The following is a 27,568-nucleotide window of genomic DNA, read 5'->3' as shown; positions in this document are numbered from 1 at the left end:
TGTCATGTTGTCATCGCATAAATAGAAATAGAGGTTTATGTGTAAACCCTATAGACTTATCGCATATTTATCGCATGCGTTCTAGCCTTAGAAGCTGTGGCATTCACGCCGAGAGGTGGTTTATTATTGTATGCATGTTGCATGATCGCAAGGCATGAACACAACCTATGGAGTGTTAGCCAAAACCTTCTCAACCCGTTCATCGTATTTCCTGTTGCCAACTCTTTTCAAACTTTGCCGCATTTATTATTATTTTCATTAATGCAACAACAAACCAACCACCTTATTTATTTTACCGATTACTGCAAGTTTTCATAAAAATCTCTATCGCAACTATTTTCACAAGTCCCTGTGTTCGACCCTGGACTTACCAGGAAACTCAGAAGAATTTACACTTGAATTCTGCAGGGGAAACTTGATTGCACAACGTAATTCCATCAACGCATATCATCCATTTTCCACATTTAATAAAATAACGCATCAAGTTTTTGGCGTCGTTGCCGGGGACTTCGGAAAAATAGTTGTTAACGGTAATTTTTGTGAATTATTTGCAAAACTCTCAATCTCTGGCGAACTACGACCCAGAGATTGAGAGAACATTTCGAAGGAGATTAAGGAACCGCCAACAGCAACCACAATCCAATAAAAAAGAGATGGCAGAGCAGCCTTGGAATGAAGCATCAAACAACAACAATGTCATTGCAAATCCAATTCTGTTGGCCAACGATCGCAATAGGCCCATTAGGGACTATGCATCGCCAAACCTCTATGATTTCTCTCCGGGAATCATGAGGCCTATCTTAGATGGAAGTAGATTTAAAATGAAACCGATGATGTTGCAGATGATCCAAGCTACAGGTCAATTCGGAGGACGTGGCAAGGATCCGCACGCCCACCTCCGAAGTTTTATTGAAATCTGTAATACTTTTGTGTTCCCGAACATCTCTGCTGAGGAGGTTCGACTAACGCTGTTTCCATTTTCTCTCTGTGATTAGGCTAGGAAATGGGCATACTCGCTCGAACCAGGAGAGATTACTTCTTGGGAGCAGATGGTGGAGAAGTTTATGAAGAAATATTTCCCACCTATAGAGAACGCGAGACAAAGAAAGCTTATTACTAATTTTGAACAAGACATAGACGAATCAATCAACGATGCCTGGGCGAGGTTTAAGAGGTTGGTCCAAGATTGTCCGCATAATGGGTTGCTAGACTGCCTTCAAATGGAAATGTCTTACCACGGTTTGAATCCTGCTTCCCAGACCGTTGCCAATGCGGCAGCAACTGGTGGTCTGCTTGACAAAACTTATGATGAGGCGAAGAATCGCATCTCCAGGAATCATGAAGACTGGAGGGCGACCAAAGATTAAAACTAAAAAATTCTTACGCAAATAATGGTGCTATTGTTTCATTGCAGAACCAAATGACTGCAATGATGAATTTGATTCAAAGAATGATGATCAGCAGCCCAACACCGCAAGGTGGACAAATCAACGCAATAAATCAAAACACTGCAAGGTGTGCGACTTACGGTGATGGGCATACGATGGAAGATTGTCCATAAAACCCACAGTCTGTATATTTTGTAAAGAACAACCCTTTTTCCAACACCTACAACCCCGGGTGGAAAAACCACCTAAACTTTGCTTGGAAGAATCCACAACAAAACTTTCAATCTGTGGAACAAAAAGAAGGGCCACCAGGGTTCTTTCAATGCAGCAACGGTCAATAGAGCAACCAAGCAAGTAGCTCACAACAACCACGGCAATCATCTTCCCTAGAAGGCCTATTGAATTAATATATAGAGAAAAATGAGACGGTGCTTCAAAGTCAGGCTATGTCCATCCGCAACCTTGAATTGCAAATGGGCCAGATTGCAAATGAGCTCAAAAGTAGACTGCAAGGGGCGCTGCCAAGTTCAACCGAGCTTCCACGCAACCTAGGGGGTTCAGGTAAGAAGCAATGTCAGGTTGTGACATTGCGCAGTGGAAAGAATGTGGAGGGAGAAAAGAAGGAGCAGAACAGATCAACCTCCATCGCAATTGAACCTGCGATTGCGGCAATGCGAAAAGAAGAAAAATAAAATTAAGCAGTAGAACCTGAGGTTGCGTCAACCTCAAAGTCAAATGAAACAGGAACCGTGAAAGTCCAGTTACCACCTTTCCCTCAGAGGCTACAGAAGATGAAAAATGAAGAGGTACAGTACCAACGCTTCCTATCTATGTTAAAGCAATTACATGTTAACATTCCTTTTAGTGAAGTGATTGAGGAAATGCCTACCTATCCCAAGTTTCTGAAGGACATGGTAACCAAGAAAAGAGGCGCTGGAAAATTTGCCACGGTGGCATTAACGCAAAGTTCCAAATCTATTATCCCACTGAAGATAAGCGATCCTGGGAGCTTCACTATTCCTTGCTCCATAGGAGGACTCTATATTGGGCAAGCCCTATGTGACTTGGAAGCCAGCATAAATTTGATGCCGCTGTCATCTTTCAACAACTAAATGTAGGGCAACTTGTGCCCACATCCGTAACTCTCCAACTGGCCGACAGGTCTTTGGTTCATCCAGAGGGAAAGGTAAAGGACGTGCTGATCAAGATTGATTAATTTATTTTGCCAGCTGACTTCATCATCCTGGATTACGAGGCCGATAAAGATGTGCCCATCATTTTGGGCGACCTTTCCTATCAACAGGTTGTGCTCAAATTGATGTGCACAAGGGCAAAATCACTTTGAGCATAAACCAACAGAAGCTCAAATTTAATATAATTCGTGCCATGAAATTTCCTGATGATGAAGACCTACCAGATTCGGAAGATGACGTGAATTTGATTGAAGAAGAAAAGTCTGATGAAGAGTATGAAGAAAAGGATGTAGACGCATCCGTAGCTGCCTGCAATGCGATCGTAGAAAAAAAAAACAAAGAAGAAGGATCAATCGTAACACAAGAAGAAGAGCCGAAAGAAGAAAGAAAATTAATGCAACCTTCTCTCGTGGAGCCACCAACCCTTGAACTAAAAACCCTACCAACACACCTGAAGTACGCATTTCTGGGGCAGAATGAGAAGCTCCTAGTGATAATTTCCTCCGCACTTAACGCAGATCAAGAGAATGCGTTGATGAGCATTCTCAAAAAACATGTGCGAGCAATCGGCTGGATGCTCGCTGATATCAGAGGAATTAGCCCTGCGTACTGCATGCACCACATTCATCTTGAAGACGACCACAAAGCAACCATTGAGAATCAATGCAAACTTAATCCTGCGATGAAAAAGGTCGTCAAAAAGAAGATCATCAAGTGGCTGGATGAGGGCATTATCTATCCCATTGCAGATAACACGTGGGTCAGCCCTATGCAATGTGTGCTGAAGAAGGGCGAAATAACGGTAGTTATCAATAAGAACAATGAATTAATACCACGAGGACCATCACTGGATGGCGCATCTGTATGGACTATCGCAAATTGAATGCGGCCACAAAGAAGGATTACTTTCCTCTGCCATTCACCGATCAAATGCTGGATAGATTGGCAGGGAATGATTTTTACTGTTTCTTGGATCGATACGCCGGGTACAACCAGATCATAATAGCTTCTAAAGACCAAGACAAGGCCACATTCACCTGCCCATATGGGACATTCGCTTTCCACCGCATGCCGTTCGACCTCTACAATGCACCAAGAACGTTCCAGAGGTGCTTGATGGCAATCTTTTCAGATTTTCTTGAGGACTAAGTAGAAATATTTATGGATGACTTCTTAGTTTATGGGAACACTTATGAAGTCTACCTGGCCAATTTGGAGAAAATTCTGAAAAGATGTGAAGAGACGAACCTGGTACTTAACTGGAAAAATGTCACTTCATGATGACAGAAGGTATAGTGTTGGACCACAAGGTCTCTCGAGAAGGGTTGGAGGCGGACAAAGCAAAGATTGACACAATTGAAAAGCTTCCACCTCTAACCAACGTGAAGGCAGTATGAAGCTTCCTGGGGCATGCTCGGTTCTAAAGACGATTCGTTAAAGACTTTTCTAAGATAGCAAGACCATTGAGTGCGGTACTAGAGGCAGATAGAAAGTTTGAATTTGACAACAATTGCCTCAACGCATTTCGAATTTTAAAGGATCCGCTGATTACCACACCCGTCTTAATTATGCCGGATTGGACACTGTAGTTCAAAATCATGTGCGACGCAAGCAGGTATGCGATGGGAGCTGCATTAGCGCAAAAGAAGAAAACAATTTTGCACCCCATCGCATATGCGAGTAAAACTTGAACCCTGCTTAACTTAATTACACCATCACTGAAAAAGAGCTCCTGGCTGTGATTTTTGCGTTGGAAAAATTTCGGGCATACTTGTTGGGAACCAAGGTACTCATTCATACTGATCACTCGACAATCAAATATTTGATGACAAAAAAGGACACAAAGCCGAGATTGATCAGATGAGTTCTCCTCCTTCAAGAATTTGATATCGAGATAATTGATTGAAAGGGGACAGAGAATCAAGTTGCAGATCACTTGTCCAGACTGGAAAATCCTGAGGTTGACCGCAATGATTCTGAAGTGAGTGTCGTATTCCCAGACGAGCAGCTGTTTTGCATAGAAGAACTGCCATCGTATACGGACATCGTTAATTATTTGGTCTGTGAATAATTTCCTGAAGATTACACCTACCATCAACGGAAGAAGATCAAGAATGAATGCAGTCACTACTATTGGGATGGGCCGAATCTGTATAAAAGAGGTGCAAACCAACTCATTAGATTGTGCGTACCAGATGCTACTCAACAATGCATATTGTCACAGTGCCACGATTCACCTTATGGAGGGCACTTTGGAGGACAACGTACTGCAGCCAAGGTTTTACAAAGTGGATTCTTCTGGCCTTTATTATTTAAGGATGCTACTGACGCAATGAAATGTGATCGGTGTCAACGCACTGGCAACATTTCATGGAAGAACGCAATGCCGATGAATACTATCTTGGAGCTGGAACTATTTGACATATGGGGGATTGATTTCATGGGACCATTCCCTCATTCAAACGATAAGCACTATATTCTATTAGCCGTTGACTATGTCTCCAAGTGGGTAGAGGTAATTGCATGTGCCGCAAGTGATGGCGGTAGTCTCCCAGTTCCTGAAGAAAAATATTTTTACGCGTTTTGGCACTCCCCGTGCTATCATAAGTGATTAAGGATCACACTTTGTCAACCACAGTATAAAGGAGTTGCTGCACAAGTATAATATCCTCCACAAAGTGGCCACCGCATACCATCCCAAACAAATGGCCAAGCTGAAGTGTCCAATCGGGAAATTAAATCGATACTTGAGAAGGTAGTCAAACCTTCGCGAAAAGATTGGGCAATGAAGCTTGATGATGCATTATGGGCATACTGGGCCGCATTTAAAACACCTATAGGAATGTCCCCCTATGCGTTGGTATTCGGCAAAGCGTGTCACTTACCCTTGGAGCTGGAATATAAAGCATTGTGGGCGGTCAAGAAATTGAACTTCGATTTAAAGGAAGTAGGGCAAGCGCGAAAAATTAAATTGGTCTTGCTAGAAGAATAGAGGAACAACGCTATGAAAATGCGAAAATTTATAAATAGTGCACCAAGCGCTGGCATGATCAACGCATATGCGGCAAGAACCTCCAAGTCGGGCAGAAGGTCTTGCTTTTCAATTCACGTCTGCGACTCTTCCTAGGAAAGCTAAAGTCTTGTTGGTCCGGACCGTTCATAATTCAACAAGTACTTCCGCATGGCGCGGTGGAATTATCAAATGACGATGATACCAACATATTCAAAGTCAATGGGCAACGAGTAAAGGTATACCATGGAGAAGACTGGCATCGCCAAGTCGACTCCATGGAACTAAGAAACTTTGAATAAAGAAGGGAGTAGGTGGTCCCTGCGTTGTCACATGATCACAATTTCTCAGGGACGCAAGTTTTGGAAAACTTCAAGTCTTCAACTCTTTTCTCCACTACTTAGAATCTTCACTATCTTTCAGCTATCTTTTCATTTTTCAGTTCTATTTCTACAAAAAAAAAAAATTTTAATTTGCATTAACGATTTTTCTTTTGTTTAAAATAATTTGACCCTCTCTTTGTTTTTCTTACAACGATCGAGGCGCTGGATTGCGGCGATGTTATGCGAAGAAGCATTCATCTTATTCCATCATCGCAACCCACAGAACAAAAATCGCCGCAAGGATGGATGCGTCAATACAATGCAGGCGATAGCGCAAAATTTGGGGGTGTACTCTTCCTTATCTTTATTTCAAATTTTGCACTATCACATTACATTTCGCTTTTCGAAGTTTTATTACCACATCCTTCTTGATTACCGCAATCATTTAACAAGTAGATAAATTTAGTAGTTTACCGCATTCTGTTTCTTTACCAAGTAAGATTTCAATGATGAAAAATATGCTTCTATTTCTTTCGTATATATTAGAGTCAACTTAATCTTAAGATAGTCACCTCATAAAATATTTCTAGAAGTTAGGGGTTTGCTAGCTTTCTTTCAAACTCTCTTTACAACGTATTCTAGAACATCGCATAATTTATTTTAATCTTTTGGCAATGGGGACATTTCTGCATTTTAAATTTGGGGGTGAGGTATTTATTTTTCGATCTTGCTATTTTTCAGTTCTACAAAAAAAAAGAAACATTTTTTTGAGAATAACAACTCCACTATCAACGCAAAGGGGAAACCCATGTTGATAAGAGTTAAGTTGTGAAAGGCACTTACTTGTAGTTGGATGTCCGCATGACGTACGTGGGGGCAAGCCAAAACAAAAGTAAGTTACCAAGATCAATGCATAAATCAATGACCGCAACTCCAATGCCAAATCAGTATGAATTTAGTCTGAGAAAGAGTGCATTGTTCGTAGTTGGATGTCCGCATGACACCCGTGGAGGCAAGCCAAAACAAAGGCAAGGCACTCGAATCAGCGCAAGGTCAGAAAAAAAAAATAGCAATAAAGAAAATTTTTATGCAAGGATAAATTTTTTGTCACCCCAGTAGAAAATTTTCTTTTTAAAATAAATCATGCGATGTTCAAAGAATTTAGTAAAGTCCATTTGAAAGTTAAACTTGCAGTTCCTAGGTCTTAGAAATATTTTAAGAATAGACTTGAATAAGACTTAGAAAAATTCTAGTATATAGGATTTGAATGAAGTATCCTTGATAAATCTAGGAAAAGGACTTTGCGGCTAACTTGCTAAAGGAATCTTTAGCTGATGCTTGAGGACAAGCATTGTTTAAATTTGGGGGTGTGATAACGGGCAGAAATGCATGTTATCATAGTACTAAGTTCTTACACAATGTTGGATTGCGTTGATAAAATATGTTAAATTGCGTCCATTAAGAATAAATTTTACAATATTGCGGTCGCATGCATCCAACATATTAGGGCAGTTGATCTCTATATTTTTGTGCAGAATAATGTGTTAACGCAATTCAAAGAATGTGATCATAGGAATACATCAGTCAAGCGCAACTTCACCGCAAGACTTTGCATTGATCGTGCTCGCAAACATCCACCCAAGAAGAATCACCACAATATGGTGGGCGTATCCGGACGAAAGGACAATTAAGATCGATGGGATGGAAAGCTGACAGCAGTCGGATCCAAATTAAGTTGACAGCTAATAACGGTCATAAAGTACATCCAGCTTTATCGATGACAACTATCCGACGCATCAGACAAGAATTAAAGATGTCCAATCTGTACAACCAGGAGAGAGAAGCCGCCTTTCACCTTTGATGCCCTATAAATACCAAGTGCATTCTTCAGAGAAGGGGTTAAGCAGTCGGTTACTTCATCACCTTACAAGTTCACACCACTGTTCATAGTTTTCTTTTCCATTTCACGGCGGAGCTAGAGAAGAGTGGTGATGCCAGAGATCATCCAAGACAACTCGAGAGAGAACCTTGGGGCGTAAGAGTAGAGAGCGGGTTGACTCTCGCGAAAGCGAGAATATCTTTAGAGCACGAATAGAATAGTGTAACACCTGGTGGCAAGAAATTGCTCCAGGCTCTTTATTATACTTGCATTGTTATTCTGTACTTCATCTTTTATCTATCCAATGGAAGTTATATTTCTACATCTGCTCACTCTCTTAATATGTATGAGTAGCTAAACTAGTTGAATGGGTTGAAAGGAACTAAGCTAACATGATCTAGGTAGTTCATTGCTTGCGATTGTCTTGTTTTATGCTGTGCAAAACTTCCCTTTAGAGTTGCTCGAGAGAGAATCTAAAGAAAGAACTTAATGTCTCGAGAGAGCTAGGTTAGAATCTGACTTGAAAGAGCAAGATTAGGCCTGCATAAGCAAGAAATAGGGACTTAGAGATGAGCTCTGTTTGTCAACGTACATCGCATGCATCCTAGGAATAGGAATGATATTATGCGGTCGCATATTTATGTGAATGTCATGTTGTCATCGCATAAATAGAAATAGAGGTTTATGTGTAAACCCTGTAGACTTATCGCATATTTATCGCATGCGTTCTAGCCTTAGAAGCCGTGGCATTCACGCCGAGAGGTGGTTTATTATTGTATGCATGTTGCATGATCGCAAGGCATGAACGCAACCTAGGGAGTGTTAGCCGAAACCCTTCTCAACCCGTTCACCGCATATTCATCGTATTTTTCGTTGCCAACTCTTTTCGAACTCTGCCACATTTATTATTATTTTCATTAACACAACAACAAACCAACCACCTTATTTATTTTATCGGTTACCGCAAGTCCTTGTGTTCGACCCTTGACTTACTAGGAAACTCAGAGGAATTTACACTTGAATTCCGCTGGGAAACTTGAGTGCACAACGTAATTCCATCAACACATATCATCCATTTTCCACACTTAATAAAATAACGCATCAGTATCACTCCCCAAAATTTAAAACAATGTTTGCCCTCAAGCATAAACTAAAAATTTCTCAAATTTTCAATCGCCTTCACCCTACCTAGGCTTCTCATGGTGCCTTATTCAAATCGTTGAATCAATACCTTATTAATTTCTATCCTAATCTCTTCCTACAATATTTATAACCTTTAGGGACCGCGAGCTTAATCTTCAAAAAAAAAAAAAATCTTTACTCATTTCCCAGGACATCACATGATTTATTTCAAATTTTATCAAACCGGGTGTTCAAGCTGTTTCGGCCTTTGCATGATTCAGATATTCGTTTTGTGATCTTGCACTGATCCGAGTGCCCAACCTTCATTTTGGCTTGCCCCCACGGGTGTCATGCGGACATCCAACTACAAGCGAGGCACTCTTTTCAGTCAAAACTCATGCCCATCTCTTTATTTGGCTTCAAAGTTGCGATCACTTAGCTTCTATGTTGATCATGATTCCCAGCTTCATTTTGGCTTGCCCCCACGGGTGTCATGCGGACATCCAACTATGAGTGGGATCCGATCTCAACGTTAAATTTTATTTATTTATTTTAGAAATGAAATGAAGTTCTGAAAATAACGAGGCTGAAAATAAAACCCCCCAAATTTAACACGCAACAATGTCCTCATTGCTGAAGATGAAATCATTTATGCAATGGACTCATAAAATTTTGTAAAAATAGTTTTGAAGTAAAGCTGGCAGACCACTAAATTTTAGAAATTTTTTTGAATTGATTATCCTGAAATTAATCTGATGCTATTTCATGTGATAAGAAAAGAAGCATATATTTCATCATTGAAGTCATAATGGGCAAAGGATGAATGCGACGACCAAATTAAGTAATAAAAAATTCATAATTGATCCAAACGAGAGAGAATACGATAGTAGAATTCAACAATATTAAATTGAAAGTGAGAAGTACAAAAATTTAAATAAGATGAGGCAAGGAATGACACAACCCCCAAATTTAAATTTTCGCCCGCATCATTGTGATCGCAAGCTTTATATATATATATATATATATATATATATATATATACTATATAAGCTCAATTGATCGCGTGTTTTAAGCCCTTCGCATTACTCCATCGTATTCGTTTATTGCGATCAAAATGATGAATTCAAAAAGATTAGAAATACGAAAAAAAAGAGTCGACAATCATAAAGAGTAGTAAATATGCAGAAAGTAAACTAGATTCTTGAAAGAAAAAAAAAAGGACACTCAAAAGGATATACTTCGTCCTAGATGAATTTATGTCGCTTATCATCGCAGGGACTGAGTGTTTCTTCTTTATTCTGGCTTACCCAAGTCAATGGAGGTTTTCTCATGTTGGAAATCTCCTCCATGATACATATTTACTCTTTGTCCATTCACTTTAAATGTGTTGGTCCCATCTTCGTTGGTAAATTCCACCGCTCCATGCGGGAGCACTTCCTTGATTATAAAAGGCCCGAACCAACGCGTCTTCAGTTTTCTAGGAAAGAGACGCAGCCTAGAGTTGAACAGTAATACCCTTTGACCTGCCTTGAGGTTTTTCTCGCAAAGATGCTTATCATGCCATCGCTTGGTGCGTTCTTTGTAAATATTGAAATTCTCATACTGCTGTAATCTCCACTCGTCCAACTCTAGTAGCTGAAGTTTTCTCTCTTCTTCTGCAGCCTTAAGACCAAAGTTAAGTTACTTAACTGCCCACATTGCCTTATATTCTAGTTCCAACGGCAGATGATAAGCCTTTCCAAACACCAACGCATATGGTGACATGGCTATGGGTGCCATAGAAGCAGTCCGATATGCCCACAAGGCATCATCCAGTTTCATGGCCCAATCTTTCCACGATGGATTCACCACTTTCTCTAAGATTGACTTGATTTCTTTGTTAGAAACATCTGCTTGCCCATTTGTTTGAGGGTGATATGCGGTGGCGATCTTATGGTGGATATTATATTTGATCAACAGTTTACTAACAATGCGATTCACAAAGTGGGTCCCTTCGTCACTTGTTATGGCACGTGGGGTGCCAAAACGAGTGAAGATGTTTTTCTATAAGAACTTAGAGACTGTTGCCGCATCGTTTGCAACACATGAAACAACTTCAATCCATTTGGAAACATAGTTGACAACCAATAGAATGTATTTATGACCATTTGACGATGGAAATGGTCCTATGAAATCTATTCCCCGACGTCGAATAGCTCTACCTCCAATATGATGTTCATTGGCATCGCATTTTTTTCTGAAATGCTTCCAGTGCGTTGGCACTTATCACATTTCATGGACTATTCTTGTGTGTCCTTAAATAGAGTGGGCCAGTAATACCCACATTGCAAAACTTTTGCTGCTGTGCGCTGTCCACCGAAATGCCCTTCATAGGGTGATTCATGACATTGAAACAATATGCGATGGAAAGCAGTTTCTGAAACACAGAGTCTCAATATCTGGTCTGGTCCCCTTTTATAGAGATTCGGATCGTCCCAGTAGTAAAATTTGCATTCATGAATGAGCCTTTCTTTTGATGGGATGTGTAGTTTTCAGGGAATTAATTGCAGACCAAGAAGTTGACAATATCTGCATACCAGGGTAGTTCTTCAATCTTAAGCAATTTCTCATCAAGAAATGAGGCTTTCACCTCCGACTGGATACGATCCACTTTTGGATTCTCTAATCGCGATAAATGGTCAGCGACCTGGTTCTCTGTTCCTTTTCGGTCGATTATTTCCATATTAATTCTTGGAGTAAGAGAACCCATTGGATTAGTCTAGGCTTTGCATCTTTTTTGGTCATCAAATATCTTATCATAGAGTGGTCCGTGTGGACTATCACTTTTGACCCCAACAAGTAAGGTCTGAATTTTTCAATCGCAAAAATTGCCGCTAAAAGTTCCTTCTTGGTGGTGGTGTAATTCGCCTGCATGGAGTTTAATGTTCTGCTAGCATATGCGATGGGGTGTAACATTGTCTTTACTTTTTGCGCCAAGACTGCCCCCATCGCATATCTGCTAGCATCGCACATCAGTTCGAATGGCTTTGCCCATTCGGGTGTGATCAGAATTGGCACTGTAGTCAAAGTGTCCTTTAGTGTTTTGAATGCAGTGAGGCAGTGTGAATCAAAATCAAAGGGTCTATCAGTTTCCAACAACGCATTCAAAGGTCAAACGATTTTGGAAAAGTCCCTCACAAACCTTCTGTAAAACCTCGTGTGTCCTCTTTAAAGCTTTCACATTCGCTGGAGATGGAAGTTTTTCTATAGCTTCAATTTTTGCTTTGTCCACCTCTAACCCATTCCTGAAACCCTGTGCCCGAGCACAATTCCTTCTTTGACCATAAAATGGCACTTTTCCCAGTTCAACACCAGATTAGTTTCTTCATATCTTTTCAGTATTCTCTCCAGGTTTTGCTGACAGATTTCATATGTTTTCCCATAGATTGAGAAATCATCCATAAAGATTTCAACTGAGTCTTCAAGGTACTCGGAGAAGATTGCCATCATACACCTTTGAAACGTACTAGGAACATTGAATAATCCAAAAGACATATGACGAAAGGCGAATGTTTCATATGGACATGTGAACGTTGTATTTCCTTGATTCTCTGGTGCGATCATATTTGGTTATAGCCTGCGTACCCATCAAGGAAGCAGAAATAATCATTCCCCGCTAATCGATCAAGCATTTTATCAATGAAAGGCAAAGGGAAATGATCTTTCTTTGTCGTCGCATTGAGTTTCCTATAGTCCATACAAATCCGCCAACCTGTGACGATCCTCATGAGGATCAATTCGTTGTTTGCATTAGGAACTACTGTCATCCCACCTTTTTTAGGAACACACTGCATGGGGCTAACCCACGTGCTATCTGCGATAAGGTAGATAATACCGACATCTAACCATTTGATGATTTATTTTTTGACAACCTTCTTCATCGTAGTGTTCAGACTACGCTGAGGTTCTATCGAGCCCTTCTGATTTTCTTCAAGCCGGATTCGATGTATACAATACGTCGGGCTAATACATCTGATGTCTGCGAGCGTCCATCCGATTGCTCTAATATATTTCTTTAGAACACTGAGCAGCGCGGTTTCTTTTTCTTCAAGTAACATAGAGGATATGATGATTGGTAAGGTTTCATTCTGGCCGAGATATACGTACTTCAAGTGGGTTGGTAGAGTTTTTAGTTCTAGTGTAGGTGGTTTCTCTAAAGAGGGCTTCTGTGCTTTTCTTTCTTCATCAAAATTCAACATTTCCTCATTCTTCAATATCTCTGTTATCGCATAGAAAGTCTCTATGGATGTTGTCGCATCCTTTCTTTCTTCATTCTCTTCCTCGAACTCCCAATTTTCAGCGCAAGTGTGTTCATCATCGGAATCTGATAAACCTTCCTCATCTGGGAACTTCATTGCCTTGATAATATTGAACCTGAGCTTCTTTCCGTTGATGCTCATTGTGATTTCTCCCTTGTGCACATCTATTTGAGCACGACCAGTAGACAAGAGTGATCGTCCCAATATGATTGGAACATCTTTATCCGCCTCATAATCTAAGATAATGAAGTCTACAGGTAGAATAAATTTGTCTATTGATAACAAGACATCCTTTAATTTCCCTTCAGGGCGCACCAAGGATCTATCGACGAGTTGAAGAGTCATCGTGTGGGTGTTAGCTGTCCTACATTCAATCTTTTGAAGATTGAAAGGGGCATTAAGTTTATGTTTGCCCCAAGATCGCATAATGCTTGACCAATATAGATTTTTCCTATTGAGCAGGGTATTGTGAAACTGCCTAGGTCACGCATCTTTGGTGGGATTATAGTATTGAATTCTTATGTTAATGCTGCCGCGGCAAATCTTCCCATGTTTCTCTTCTTCGAGACAATGTCCTTCAAAAATTTCGCATACACCGGCATTTGCTCTATCGCTTCTATGAATGGAATATTGATGTGCAATTGTTTCAATATTTCTAGAAATCGCTGATACTGGCCTTCATCGTTATGTTTCTTTTTCAGTCTTTGAGGAAATGGAGGTAGCTACACTTTCAATGTTTCATGGTCTGAAGGCTTAGAGGTAATCGCATCTTCTGGTTCCCTAGTTTCAGACTCTTTTGGTTCAGTCTGCAATAGAGGTTTCTTTGATTCAATCTCAGGTTGCTCCTTTGACTCAGTCTAGCAAGGCTCCTTTCTGACTTCTATCACCGCTTTTCCACTCCTTAGGGTGACTACTTGGCAGTGTTCTTTCCCTGTATTCCCTGGATTGCGTGGAAGTTCGGTTGAGCTAGGCAATGTCCCTTGAGGTCTATTCTTTAGCTCTCCCGCAATTGTCCCATTTAAATTTCCAAATTACGGATGGATATAGCTTGGTTTTGAAGGATCGTTTCATTCTTTTCGATGTATTGCTTCAACAAGTTTTCCAGGGATGACGGGGATGGTGTTTGAGAGCTGCTAACTTACTGTTGTCCATTAGTTCTATGGAAAAACCCTAGCGGTCCCTCTCTCTAAGCCACAAGCTGACTGCCTTGCTATTGGTTGTTCTTCCAAGAAAAATTAGGGTGATTTCGCCACCCTGAGTTGTAAGTGTTTGAAAAAGGATTGTTTTTTTACAAAGTAAACTGATTGAAGATTTCGTGGGCATTCCTCAAAAGAATATGATTCTTCACATACGACACAGCTGGTGCTTGTTTGCTTTATTGCATTAACTTGCCCATTTCGAGTTTCTGAATTGTTTATTGTGACGCCTTGCAACAAGTTTATCATCGCATTCATATGATTTTGTAATGATGCAATGGCACCATTACTCGCATTACCTTCTCTGGGCTTCATTCTTTGATCGCTTTCTTGTCAATCTTCGTGCTTTTTCGAGATGCGATCAAGAATATTCTTTGCTTCATCATATGTTTTGTCCAGTAGACCTCCTACTGCTACCGCATTGGCAGCTGTCTGTGATGCAGAGTTGAGTTCATGATAAGAATTCTCCATTTGGAGGCAATCTGGCAATCTATTGTGTGGGCAGTCGTGTACTAGTCTCTTGAATCTCGCCCATGCGTCACTAAACGATTCGTCTTCTTCTTGTTCAAAATTGGTGATCCATTTCCTCCTTCTGGCATTTTATGTGGGAGGGAAATACTTCTTCATAAACTTTTCCATAACTTGCTCCCATGACGTTATCACTCCTGGTTCAAGAGAGTAAGCCCATTTTCTTGCTTTATCGCATAGTGAAAATGGAAATAATGTGAGTCGAACCTCTTCTGGGAAATATTAGAGAACATAAAAGTGTTACAAATTTCAATGAAGCTTCGTAGATGGGCATGCGGATCTTCACCACGCCGTCCTCCAAACTGTCCTATTGTTTGTATCATTTGTAACATTAGTGGCTTCATCTCGAACCTTGATCCATCCAATGCTGGTCTCATGATTCCTGGGGAGAAATCATACAAGTTTGGCGACGCATAATCCTAGATGGGTCTATTGTGATCATTTGCCAGTAGGATAGAATTTACCACCATGATGTTTTCATTTGCTACTCGTTCCTCAGGTTGTTCAGCCATTCTGTTAACTCTTCCTTGCCGTTTACGTCTGTTTCTCTGCCTTTTGCAAAAAGTTCTTTCGATCTCTGGGTCGTACTTGAGCTCAGAAGTATATCCTTCGCTCATACGATGCTTGTTTCTTCCTTCACAGGTGGAATGGCAATACAACAAAGGTCGAAAGCTACAAAGATCAAAGAGGTTTGATGTTAGCACAATCTATACCGTAATCCCTGGCAACGGCGCCAAAAACTTGATGCGTTGATTTATCATGCGATGTAAGGATGTGTGGATGCAATGATCATGCAAGTTTTCTTAACAAAGCCCAAGTATAAGCCTTCTTAGGGTCCTGGTAAGTCCAGAGTCAAACACAAGGATTACTAAATAGGTATGCGACAAACTCTCTGATCTTATTGCGATGGTGATTTAACTTAGATTTTCTAATGCGATGGAATTAAATGTGAAGCGATGAAAGGGTGGTGTTGTAACAAGTATGCAATGAAGGGGTTGAGAAGAGATTTAGCTAGCATTTCTTAAGATTTTGTACAAGTCGTGCGATCATGTTATACACAAATATTAAGCACTACATTTCTCAATGCATAATGCCACATTTCCTATTTCTAGGATGCATGCAATGTGTATGGAATGTAGTAGATAGAACTTATTTTTAAGTCTCTACTCTTGCTTATGCGATCTAATCCGATTTTCTCAAGCCTAGATTCTGTCTTTAGACTACTCTCTCAAGTACTCCAAATGATGAATGAAACATACATAAGACAAGATGATCGCATAAAGTTTATAGCTTAAGTCATGCCAGCTAAGTACTTCTCAACCCATTCAAAAATTTAGTTACTCATGCATGGTGGGGAGAGACTGATCATAAATTGAAATGAAGTTTTCATTTTTGCAAATAAAGTGTTGAGTACAAAACAATAAATGGTGTAAGAAGTATCAAGCCAGGTATGCAATCTCTTGCTTCCTCTGGCTTTTTACACTGCTCTCATCACTTCAACTCTTTCCCGAATTGTAGAATCTTGCTCTCGTAAGGGTTGGGTGTCTCTTCTTCGTGCTGTTTTCGGTAGTCTTTCAACCTCTCCGAAAATTAATTTCCTCTCAAGAATTCCCTTCCCTTGGCTTTGCCTTGCCTCCTCACGTGCTCTCTTTCTGGTTTGGTAGCATTGGGTATTTATAGACTTCTAGGCAAAACAGTTCTTCTCACTAATGATTGCGTGGATGGGCAACATTAATTTCCATACCTTGTTGCGCCGTCTGATAGTCACTGGAAGTTCAATGTATTTGCAACGGTATGGTCTTTCAATGGCCATCAATTGTATTTCCGAATTAACCGTTATCAACTTTACGTTCCATCATGTTTCATTATGTTGTCGCCTTTATGTAAAGTCTTTACGCGATCATCTTTGAGGTACCCTTGGATTGTAAACTCAAACGCGGCATCACATTGTGCCCTTGGATCGCAAACTCAAGCACGCCATCGCATTGTACCTGCACAGAATAACACAATTTAACTATTTTTATGCGATGAGCGTTAGCGATCACAATTTTCTTTTAATTTGTCGCATTCAATCGTAATATTGCTTATTTTACCATCGCATTCTCCCATTGTTTTAATAATTTGAGCTTTAATAACTTGTATTTCTACCAGTTATCATGGGTTCGCACTCTCCCACTATGTTGAGACAATCTCAACTTTTGAGATGGATTTGTTTGATTAGACGAATCGACATCAACAACTCTTGTTGATGTAGTCTCTTCAACAACTCTTTTTGAAGTTTTAGTAGTATTTTTAGAATTTTTTTCTTAAAACTATTTTGCTTTGTGGTTTCTGGTCCCTCGTTTAGTCTTCCTCCAAGATTGTAGCATTTTTCAATACAAACACTTTATTTACATTTGGATCAAAGAAATACCCACCTCTCGTTTCCTTGAGGTAGCCTACAATTAGGCATAATTTCGAACGAGGTTCCAACTTTTTGGGATTTTTCATAAGCACATGGACTAGACATCCCCAAATTTTGAAGTGGCGTAAACTACCTTTATGGCCTCTCCACAATTCTAAAGGTGTTTAAGAGAAACTCTTTGATTAAACGTTGTTCAAAATGTAAACAACAATTTTCATTGCAAATCTCCAAAACAAGTCAGGAAGTTGAGCATAACTCAACATAGATCGAACCATGTCCAACAGAGTTCTATTTCTCCTTTCTGATACACCATTCTGCTGAGGTGTACTAAGGGCTGAGAGTTGGGACGTTATTCCATGTTCTATCATATAGTTCTAGAATCTTAAGTCTATAAACTCTCCACCACGATCAGATCGTAGTGTTTTTATCTTTTTACCTAACAAGTTTTAAACCTCAGTCTTATATTCTTTAAACTTTTCAAGTGCTTCAGATTTGTGTTGCATTAGATATAGAAACTCATATCTTAAATAATCATCTATAAAGAAGGTGAAATATTCACATCATCCTCTTACTTTTATATTCATCGGACCATAGAGGTCTGAATGTATAAGTTTCAAGGCTTCTTTGGCTCTATAACCTTTTCCAATAAAAGGTCGTTTTATCATCTTGCCTTCAAGGCATGACTCACATACAGATAAAAAAAATTTCTTTTAAACTATTTAGAAGTCCATTTTTCTCCAATCTCTCAATCCTATTGAGATTAATGTGACCTAACCTTAGATGTCAAACGTGGGCATTTTCTTTAGGAGAAATCCTTGGTCCCTTAGCAGTTGTTGCCGTTCTGAACATTTTAGTATTTAGGACAACTTTTGTTTTGGTATTAAGGACAACCTTTGTAACTAACGACCTTAATACATATATGTTACTTTCATTTGAAGCAAATCCTATCTCCATTCCGTTTTTTAAAATAAACATTTTACTTCAAGAGAATGAGAGAGAATAATTTTGCTCAATCAAACAAGAAGCAGAGATTAAATTCCTTTTCATATTAGGAACTACATATACGCTATCTAATGACATATATTGTTTCTTGTCCAAAAGTAACTTAAGCTAGCCTACGGTAACAACTAAAATGACCTCACCAGTACAACTCGAAGAGTCATCTCCCCAACTTCCAATTGTCTCTGGGAATTAAATCCCTTATAGGAAGAACATACGTGATTAGTAGCCCTTGAATAAACTATCCAGTCAGAATCATTATTCTCTACTAAGCACGACTCCATGACAAGTAAATCAGATTTACTGTCATTGGATCTTTTCCTATTTTGGAGAGCAGTTGGATCATCTTGAACACCCTTATTATGAACTCTAAGTTTTTCCTCCAAGGTCAAACCTCTTCGATAAACTTCGTTGTAGTTAGCAACTTTTGCCTCCTCCATTTGTCCCTTGACATTCAATACGGACGGGAGTTCAAATAGGGAGTTGACATTACTGGTTTCGTCTATATCAACCTCATCCTACTTGAATTGTGAGGAAACTCGCTCAAACAACTCTTGCATTGATTGCATGATCTGAAGTGCAGTGACCATACTCTCAAATCTTTTGGCCAAGTCGTCAAGGATGTTTGCAAAAATATGAACTCGAGCCTCAAGATTGGCCTTCGTCCACCTTTTGTATGCATCACAAACATTTCATGTTGCATCAAGGGTTGGAACTGAAGGACATTCCTTAGTCAAGACGAAGTTAAGGTCATTAACTGCAAACATAGTTTTAATTGATTCTTTCCAAGTTATGTAATTGAATTCGGTCAATATTTCATCCTTAAGAAGGTTCATTGAAGCACTAGTCATTTTTGCTTATACAAAATAAATTACTTATTTTAGACACTTATGCAAAAATTCATTTTAATCCAATTAGTTTAGCAAAAATTAATAATGAACCTAACATTATTCTATTTTGCAATGATGCTTCAATGATTTAGGACAAAAGCCACCAAAGGATGGTCAGTCACCCTTTCCCTGAATTGAGTTACTTCTTAACTAATCATTACACTAGAATAACTCTTATTCCTATAACGATTAGTCACCATTGATTTGGTCAAGAAATCATTAACTTGCTTAACAATTTCTTGTAAGTGTGATCCTTCATTTTAGACCCTAGAGTTCCGTCCTGATGAGCCAACTGAAGGAAAAAATCGATTGAGGCAAAAACTAAAGCGATCATATCTAGAAACCATTTTTGAAGTTTTCCCCTAATATTGACCTAATGCACAAACCATCCAAAAGGGGACGCTCCCAGGGCGCTTCGAGGCCATGCAATAAGGTCTTACAATGCAAACCAATGAAGGAGGCCGTAAGACATGTTGACACATATCCCTCTCCCACTTACTATAAACACTCTCTCCATTCACTTTTATATTGACCCATGCAAACATCATTCGAAGGGGAATGCTCCCAGGACGCCTTGAGGCCAAGTATGAGTCTCACGGTGTGAACTTTTAGGGAGAACTAAGTGGAAAACGTTGACATTTCGTATATATCTTTTTCCTCCCATTGAGTATTTTACAAAAATGGATCTATTAACTTAGTAAAAACCGACTAATTAATTTTAACTAAGTCTTTGTTAATTTACTCAATATAACACTTATATTGAATATTTCAACAATATGTGACTTCATTTGTTAAACTTTTTAATGAAGTCAATCACTTATTGCATGTTTATAAAATATTTGTCCAATTCACCTTTCAAGTTGGTTCCCAGGTAGAGGTTTAAATACCTCAGCCTAGACAGAACTTGTTCTTATACAAAGGTCCCTTATGGGCAATTATTTTATAAATTTAATCTCTTATTGAAATTCATTTTAATCCTATTAAAACAAATTAAAAGATTAACCTATTTCTAATCTCATTAGGAGCGTGTTTAACATAAGTTTAGATGAATTAATTTTAAATCATTTAAAATTAAATTGGACCTATGTTTGCATGCAACTCTTTATTATAGATTTTAATTCTAATTTCATTATACTTATAACCATTATAAAATAATGAAAAATAAAATCTATAATCTCATTCAAAGACATTGATTAAATATAACATTTATATTTATCTATGTAATGTCATGTTCAATGCAAAATTTATTTTAATTGAAAAATATGACACTTATATTTAACGATTATTAAGCACACATATCCATCAATCGTCATACATTATAACAATTATAACCTAGTATGATGCATGAACATGCTTAATGTACCATACATCTAAAATAATATTACACTTATACTAAGATGTATGAACATGCTAATTTAATCATGCATCCCAAAAATAACACTTACATTTTGATATGATGCATGAACATGTTTATTCTAAGGTGAGATTTTGAATCTAAATGACATACTTTATGCACCATTCAAAAATAATTTAAATCATACATCTCATGTATAATTACGTTAACAAAATAGCAAAATTGACTAGCTATTGGAATTCTTAGAAAATAAAATAAAATCTAAACCCTAGATTTTAGAAAATCCTAAAATAAAATGGAAAAAGACAAAAAAATTGATTCTGTTCAACGTTGACAAAGGATAAACCAGGGCTCAAAACAACAATCCAACTGTTCAAAATAAGACCCTAGGTGTCCTGAACATACTGACCAAATTTCAGCACAATCCAACGGTTGAACTCTAATTATCGATAAATTTATAAAAGTTGTCCCTGAAAAACCAAACTACAATGCATTGTTTCTCTTTGTATTTTTTTTTTTTTTTTTTTTTTTTGCTTCTGTTTTCTTGGATTATTTTCACAGCAACTTTATGCCACGAAAGAAACAAACTTATAGACTCGATTTACAGTAAAAAGAAATACCCATAAACACTAGGTTTTACATTGTCTCATCAATTAAAATTATAAATCTAAATGCCAAAAGCCTAAACAATTAACCCACAAACCACGATTAAATCACATACATCTCATGCATATATTTTAAAAGTAACCCACCATTCTATTTTGATTTTGTTTCTAAAAAACTAAAAATCATAATTGCACAAATTGGTCTCTAATACCAATTGAAGAGATCGAATCCCAAACGGAAGCGTGTGATCACCTTGCAATTTTGTTTTCAATTTTATATAAACAAAATATGACATAAAGATAATAACATAATGGACAATCAAGATTAGCATGCATTTAAGAAAAGAAAAGAAGGAAGAGCTAAACCTTACCTTTGTAGATTCCTTAATTCTTCACGATTCCCTCCGCGTCTTCTCTAGAATGTCTCTTCAATTATCAAGGGAAACCACCGTAAGTGAAACTTTGTTATTCTCTAGGATCCCAAGAATTAGATGTGTGGTCTCCAAGACTTGGAAGAAGAAGAAGTAGTAGAGAAAAGAAAAGAAGTTTTGAGAGAAGTAGTAGGAGACTAGGATTCAAAAATTCCAATTCAACTGTGTCACAAACATGGGCCATGAAGATCTATTTATGGAGAGGAGGGGTGACCCCATTCTCCTAGTCTTTCTTATTCCTACTCTAATTCTAATTTAATTAAATAAATTTTATTTAATTAAATAACCATATATATTAAATCCAATTTAATATATATAGTTAATTAATAAATAAATAAACATCAGTTTATCTCTACTTCTAAAAAATTAATTAATTAATCATTCAATGACTATATTAAATCATATTTGATATATAATTAATCAACATATAATTATCACATATTTATATCTCTTTAATATTTGAATCTTATTCGAATATTTTCTCTCTTATTTATAGATCACATTTATAATTAACCATATTATATTAATCTCATTAATATGCAATTGATTTAAATAATTCAAATTATTCCTCTTGTATATCCTTTAGGAGCTAACAAGTATGGACTTACAGATTAGAAGATCCAATGATATAAGATTAATTACTTAAACTCCTTAATTAAATTAATCAATTTTCATTAACTACCGATCACTCCACTAAAGATCGATAGTTGCACTCTTCACATTGTAGATTTATTTCTGTGTCCACGAATATAACCAATCAACAGCGAATCGACCCTTCACAAATTACTCATAACTATAGCTGGGTGAAAATATCGTTTTACCCCTATAGTTACATCTAATTCCTTAAATACCACTAATCCCTTTAATGAAAAAACAATTTATAGTCCAATTATAAATTAACACCTCTCGGGCTAGTGAGAGGTTGAGGTCTCAATGTTCAAGACCTGGAATCAGCTATTAAGGAAGGAAATTATCTACTTTCCCTAAGATTGGGAAAGGAGTGATTTCCATCTTGTGTAGTTGTATTTCCAACTCCCTACTCAGACAAGTCCCCAAAATAGTAGGCTTGGTGAGTCGGCTAACAAGGCCACTTTCATCCATACAAATCAAAGGATTACCCTCATAGACAGGAGTTTACAACTCACCCAGGATTAAGGTCAAGTCACCTATGGTCATCCTAGTTAAATGTAAGTCTATTCTAGCAATGGTGTTATATAAAGAGACTATTCATTTCACAGTTCGGTCTTATATAAACTCTTTGTATAAAATACTTAAGCTCGCATGTCTCGAACGATCAGGATCAAATCATTTGTAGCACTATACAACAATTGTAACATCTACAAATAGGCCGTATTCGTAGTGTCACCAAGATAAGGTACCCAACCTTATTCATCTACTACATATTGTTTAGGTTATCACTTGAACTTGATCTACCTATATGTCTCCACATAAATATTTAAAGTTTCATAAAATAACCTTAGATCTTAGTTTATTGGAATGATTTAATGCAGTCTAAACATTAACAAAATACCTCTTATTTTATTAAATATATAATTTTTCTTTAAAAACTACAAGATACATTCGATTTAGGACATTATCTCCAACACCACATTCATCCTGATTGTTTCAATCCATATAATGATCTCTATAACTTTATTGAATACAATTCCTAGAAATTTGATTTATATGTTTCAGGTACCTTAAATCCTTATGGGATTCTCATATAAATATCATATCAAGAGTTCCATATAAATATACTGTGACTATATCCATAAGATGCATATCCAGACTTTCATATACAATCAGGTCAATTAAATATCTTAGTGAAATTGCATCCACCACTGGAGAATATGTCTCCTCATAATCAATATCAGGACTTTGTGAAAAACCTTGTGCAACTAGTCTTACTTATATATTGTGACCTCATTGTTTTCATTTCTTTTTCTCACAAATACCCATTTGTATCCCACTAGTTTGACACCTTTTAGTGTTTGAACTACTGGACCAAAAACCGGACGTTTTGAAAGTGAGTTTAATTTTGCCTCAATTGCTTCCTTTCTTTGAAGCCAATCTTTTCTATGTCGACATTCTTCAACAGATTTTGGTTCATGATCCTCATATGCAGATATAATATCAAGAGCAACATTATATGAAAAAATGTTGTCAATAACTACATTAGTTCGGTTCCATCTTTTTCCTATCATGACATAGTTTATTGAAATCTCAATATTGTTTTTAGGTATTTTACCTTCATCACTAGTCATGTCAAGGATTTATTCATGGGTATTTATATCTTCAACCAAGTCTTTTTTACTGTTAATTATTTTTCATTTTCGAGGATTTTTATCTTTGGACCATATTCATTAGTGACAACTTGCTATGTTGGGATACCAATTTTTTATGAGACATTTGCAGTTGATATATGTGACTTATTTACTTTCTTTGCATCTATAAATGCATCTAGTAATTGAATTGCTGAACTTTGTAAACGAATTATTTTCTAAACTCCAAATTCACATTGATATGTACGGATCTAAATGAGACAATAACGATGCAATCCATGTAATTTCTTTTTCCAACTCCTTAATTCCTCCCCCAAATGTTGAAAAATTTATCTCATTAAAATGACAATCAGCAAATCGAGTAGTAAATACATCACCTGTCAGAGGTTCAAGATATTTAATAATTTGATGGGGAATCATATCCAACATATATTCCTAACCTTCTGTTACGAAATCGACGATTAAATAATACAAAAAGGAACATAGAGATAGAGAAGATCGACACACAGATATAGTGGTTCACTAACGGTGTGTTAGCTACGTCCACGGGCAAAGGGAGAATAGTATTATTAGGGAGAATGTTTTCAGAAAATTACATCAAACGACGCCTCTAGAGTTAGAAAGTTTATATAGCGCACTACTCTAAACCCTAGGGTCATAATCGTAAATAACTACAAATAAATAAATATGCTAAAGACGAATTCTAAATAAATAATAACGAGACCCCCGTACTTGGTTGTTCAAAGCGTCAACAAACAAATTCAAGGCATTCCAACACCTTTGAGGACCCATCTTAGTGCGTTGTGGTGGAGTAATTAGAACATAAACTGTACATCCAAAAATTATCATATGAGAAATATTTGGCTCATGGCCATAAGCTAATTGTAATGGGTGCACTTATGATAAGCTATTGACCTAATGCATACAAGTGACATTGCATGCCAAATAGCATGTGCCCATATAAATGTAGGAATCTTAGCTCTCATAAGTAATGGTCTTGCAATTAATTGCAAACTTATAAATAATTATGCTAAACCATTTTGTCTATGAACATGAGCTACAGGATGTTCAACACTTATCCCAATTGACATACAATAATTATTAAAAGTTTGGGATGTAAATTCATCAGCATTATCAGGACTAATGGTCTTAATTGTATAATTAGAAAATTGCGTTCTTAACTTAATTACTTGAGTAAGTAATCTTGCAAATGAATTATTTCTACTTGATAATAAGCACATGTGTGACCATTTATTGGATGCATCTATTAATACCATAAAATATCTAAATGGTTCACTTGGTGGGTTACTAGGTCCACATATATCACCATAAATTCTTCCTAAAAATGCAGGTGATTCAGTTCCCATTTTAGCTAGTGATAGTCTAATTATTAATTTGCCTTGAGAGCAAGCATCACACGATAATTCATTAGATTGAATAATCTTTTGGCTCTTCAGTGGATGTCCATTTGAATTCTCAATAATTCTTCTCATCATTATAGACCCTGGATGACCCAATCTGTCATACCAAATAAAAAATATATTTGGATTCATGAACTTCAGGTTCATTGTTGCATATGTTTCAATTTATCCATACATGAGTATAATACAATCCATAAACAGACAACTTTTCCAATATACGTTTTTCATTTGGGACAGTAGAAATAATATATAAATATTCCACATTATTCTTACTATCAATCTCAATATGATAACCATTGCAATGTATATTTTTAAAACTTATAAGATTTCTCGTTGATTGACTAGAGAATAATGGATTGTTAATTGTAAATTTTGTTCCTCTAGAAAAAGTAATATTCGCTTTTCCAAACTCTTCAATAAAGTTGCAAAACCTGATATTGTATTGAGTTTTGCTTCCAACATTCAATCTGAAAAAATATTTTTTACTTGTAAGTATTGTGTGCATAGTTGCACTGTCTGCCAAACATATATCTTCATTGCTCATTTTTTAATCACCTAACATATGAAAATGATTCATATTCCTTCATTAAAAGAAAATAATTACAATAAGAAAAACAACACTTGGAATATACAAAAGTTAACATTTACTAAAAAAAAATGAAGATAGATAAAAGAAAATAACAACATTAAGTCTAGATATCTCAAAGTCAATAGAAACACTTGATGTTCTATCATCTGTACCAATATTCTCTTCAGAAGATTCAAAGAAGTCCGCTACATCCAAATTTTTCATATAGGATGAGTCAAATATGTCATTAGTCTGATATGCAAAATTTGCTTCCGCTTTTTTCTTTTTTTCCTTCAAGGAGACTTGATAGAGATCAACTATGTGTTTTGACATACGATAGGTACATGACCAAGGCCTAGTCATTCCACATTGGAAGCATTTATCTTCAACACTTTTTGAACTCTTATCTTATGGAACTTTATCTTTGTGATCATCATTTTGTATGGTTCTTTTGAAATTTAAATGATAGAATGATCACTACGAAAATAGTAATCATTTCTTCCTCTACCACGGTCGTGACCACGATCTCGACCACGATTATTAATATTCACAACATTCACTTCAGGGAATGGTGTTGTTCTAGTTGGTCGAGATTCTTGGTTCTTCATCAATAACTCATTATTTTGTTCGGCCACAAGAAGACATGAAATTAGTTCAGAATATTGTTTAAAACCTATCTCTCAATATTGCTGCTACTGGAGTATATTCAAAACATGAAATGTAGAAAAAGTCTTCTCTAACATATCAGCATCAATAATTTTCTCCCCGCATAACAACAATTTTGAATTGGTTTTAAATAATGTAGAATTGTAATCACTAACTGATTTAAAATCTTGAAGTCTCAAATGCATCTGCTCATAACGAGCTTTAGGAAGAATAACTATTATTTTTATGATCATAATACGAAGATCTTTTATTATAAGATACTCCATTTTCAATCCCTTGTGCGGATGATAACGAAGGAAAATTATAGCTTTTGCTTTGTCCTGATTGGATGTCGTATTTCCTTCTTTAATTGTTTCCCTAAGGTTCATAGCATCTAGGTGGATTTCGGCATCGAGTACCCATGACAAATAATTATTGCCATTAATGTCAAGGGCTATGAATTCTAATTTTGTAAGATTTGTTAAGACAACACTATCACAAAACATTGTATTTATATTAGAAATTTAATATGTACTAAATATGCAAAATAACATTTAATTTATCAATTATAATAAAGAGAAAAAAATCGACCTACCTTTAGGACCTACCTTCAGCGAGGGAAACGACAGCAGCTCATACTGATAACGTGTTATGAAATTGAGGAGCACAACGGGACATACTGGGAACACAAATATGGAGAAAATATAATATAATAATATAATATGATATAAGAAATATGAGAAATTATGCAAATAGAAAATATGAAAATGGAAATTTAAAGTGGAATTTCTTGCGAATATTGTGTTTCTTTAAAACAATCAAATGCCACTATTTGTAGGCAATTTGTCGAGTATGATGCGGTTTAACATGACACCAAACATCAATAATTACAAGGTCATATGGACAACAATGAAAATTGACACATGTCTATTAAGGTACTAAACATTGGATATTTATTTATTTTTTTAATATTTATAATATTAATTAATTTAAAATAAGATAAAATTTCTTAGTTTACCTGCTTTTTGTTGT

General features: G+C 36.9%; 1 protein-coding gene and 2 non-coding genes across 3 annotated transcripts; 1 reads left to right on the top strand and 2 right to left on the bottom strand.

Moving 5' to 3' along the window:
• Positions 1–1,097: 1,097 nt before the first annotated feature.
• Positions 1,098–1,204, bottom strand: LOC150033462 (small nucleolar RNA R71). Its single transcript, XR_016524186.1, has one exon. It is a non-coding gene; the product is annotated as a small nucleolar RNA R71 (small nucleolar RNA).
• A 9,004-nt stretch (positions 1,205–10,208) lies between these two features.
• On the bottom strand, positions 10,209–11,664 carry LOC150033461 (uncharacterized). Its single transcript, XM_090306414.1, has 3 exons — positions 11,467–11,664; positions 10,662–10,844; positions 10,209–10,577 (listed from the first exon to the last, which is right to left on the bottom strand). The coding sequence occupies exons 1-3, from the start codon at positions 11,662–11,664 to the stop codon at positions 10,209–10,211; spliced, it is 750 nt and encodes a 249-aa protein (XP_090162540.1).
• Positions 11,665–14,896: 3,232 nt separating this feature from the next.
• LOC120089630 (small nucleolar RNA R71) lies at positions 14,897–15,003 on the top strand. Its single transcript, XR_005485303.1, has one exon. It is a non-coding gene; the product is annotated as a small nucleolar RNA R71 (small nucleolar RNA).
• Positions 15,004–27,568: the final 12,565 nt, after the last annotated feature.

The sequence above is a fragment of the Benincasa hispida genome, chromosome 10, assembly GCF_027475165.1.
Source record: "Benincasa hispida cultivar pf3 chromosome 10, pf3_genome.v1.1, whole genome shotgun sequence".
NCBI lineage: Eukaryota > Viridiplantae > Streptophyta > Magnoliopsida > Cucurbitales > Cucurbitaceae > Benincasa > Benincasa hispida.
Note: the sequence above shows the minus strand (reverse complement) of the source record. Positions and strands in the feature narration are given on the sequence as shown.

Coding starts and splice junctions, on each gene's coding strand:
- LOC150033461 (XM_090306414.1), bottom strand. CDS start 11,664: ATGGGTTCTCTTACTCCAAGAATTAATATGGAAATAATCGACCGAAAA. Junction 10,845..11,466: donor CAGATATTGTCAACTTCTTG/GTCTGCAATTAA, acceptor ATCCACCATAAG/ATCGCCACCGCATATCACCC. Junction 10,578..10,661: donor CCATGTCACCATATGCGTTG/GTGTTTGGAAAG, acceptor TTTGGTCTTAAG/GCTGCAGAAGAAGAGAGAAA.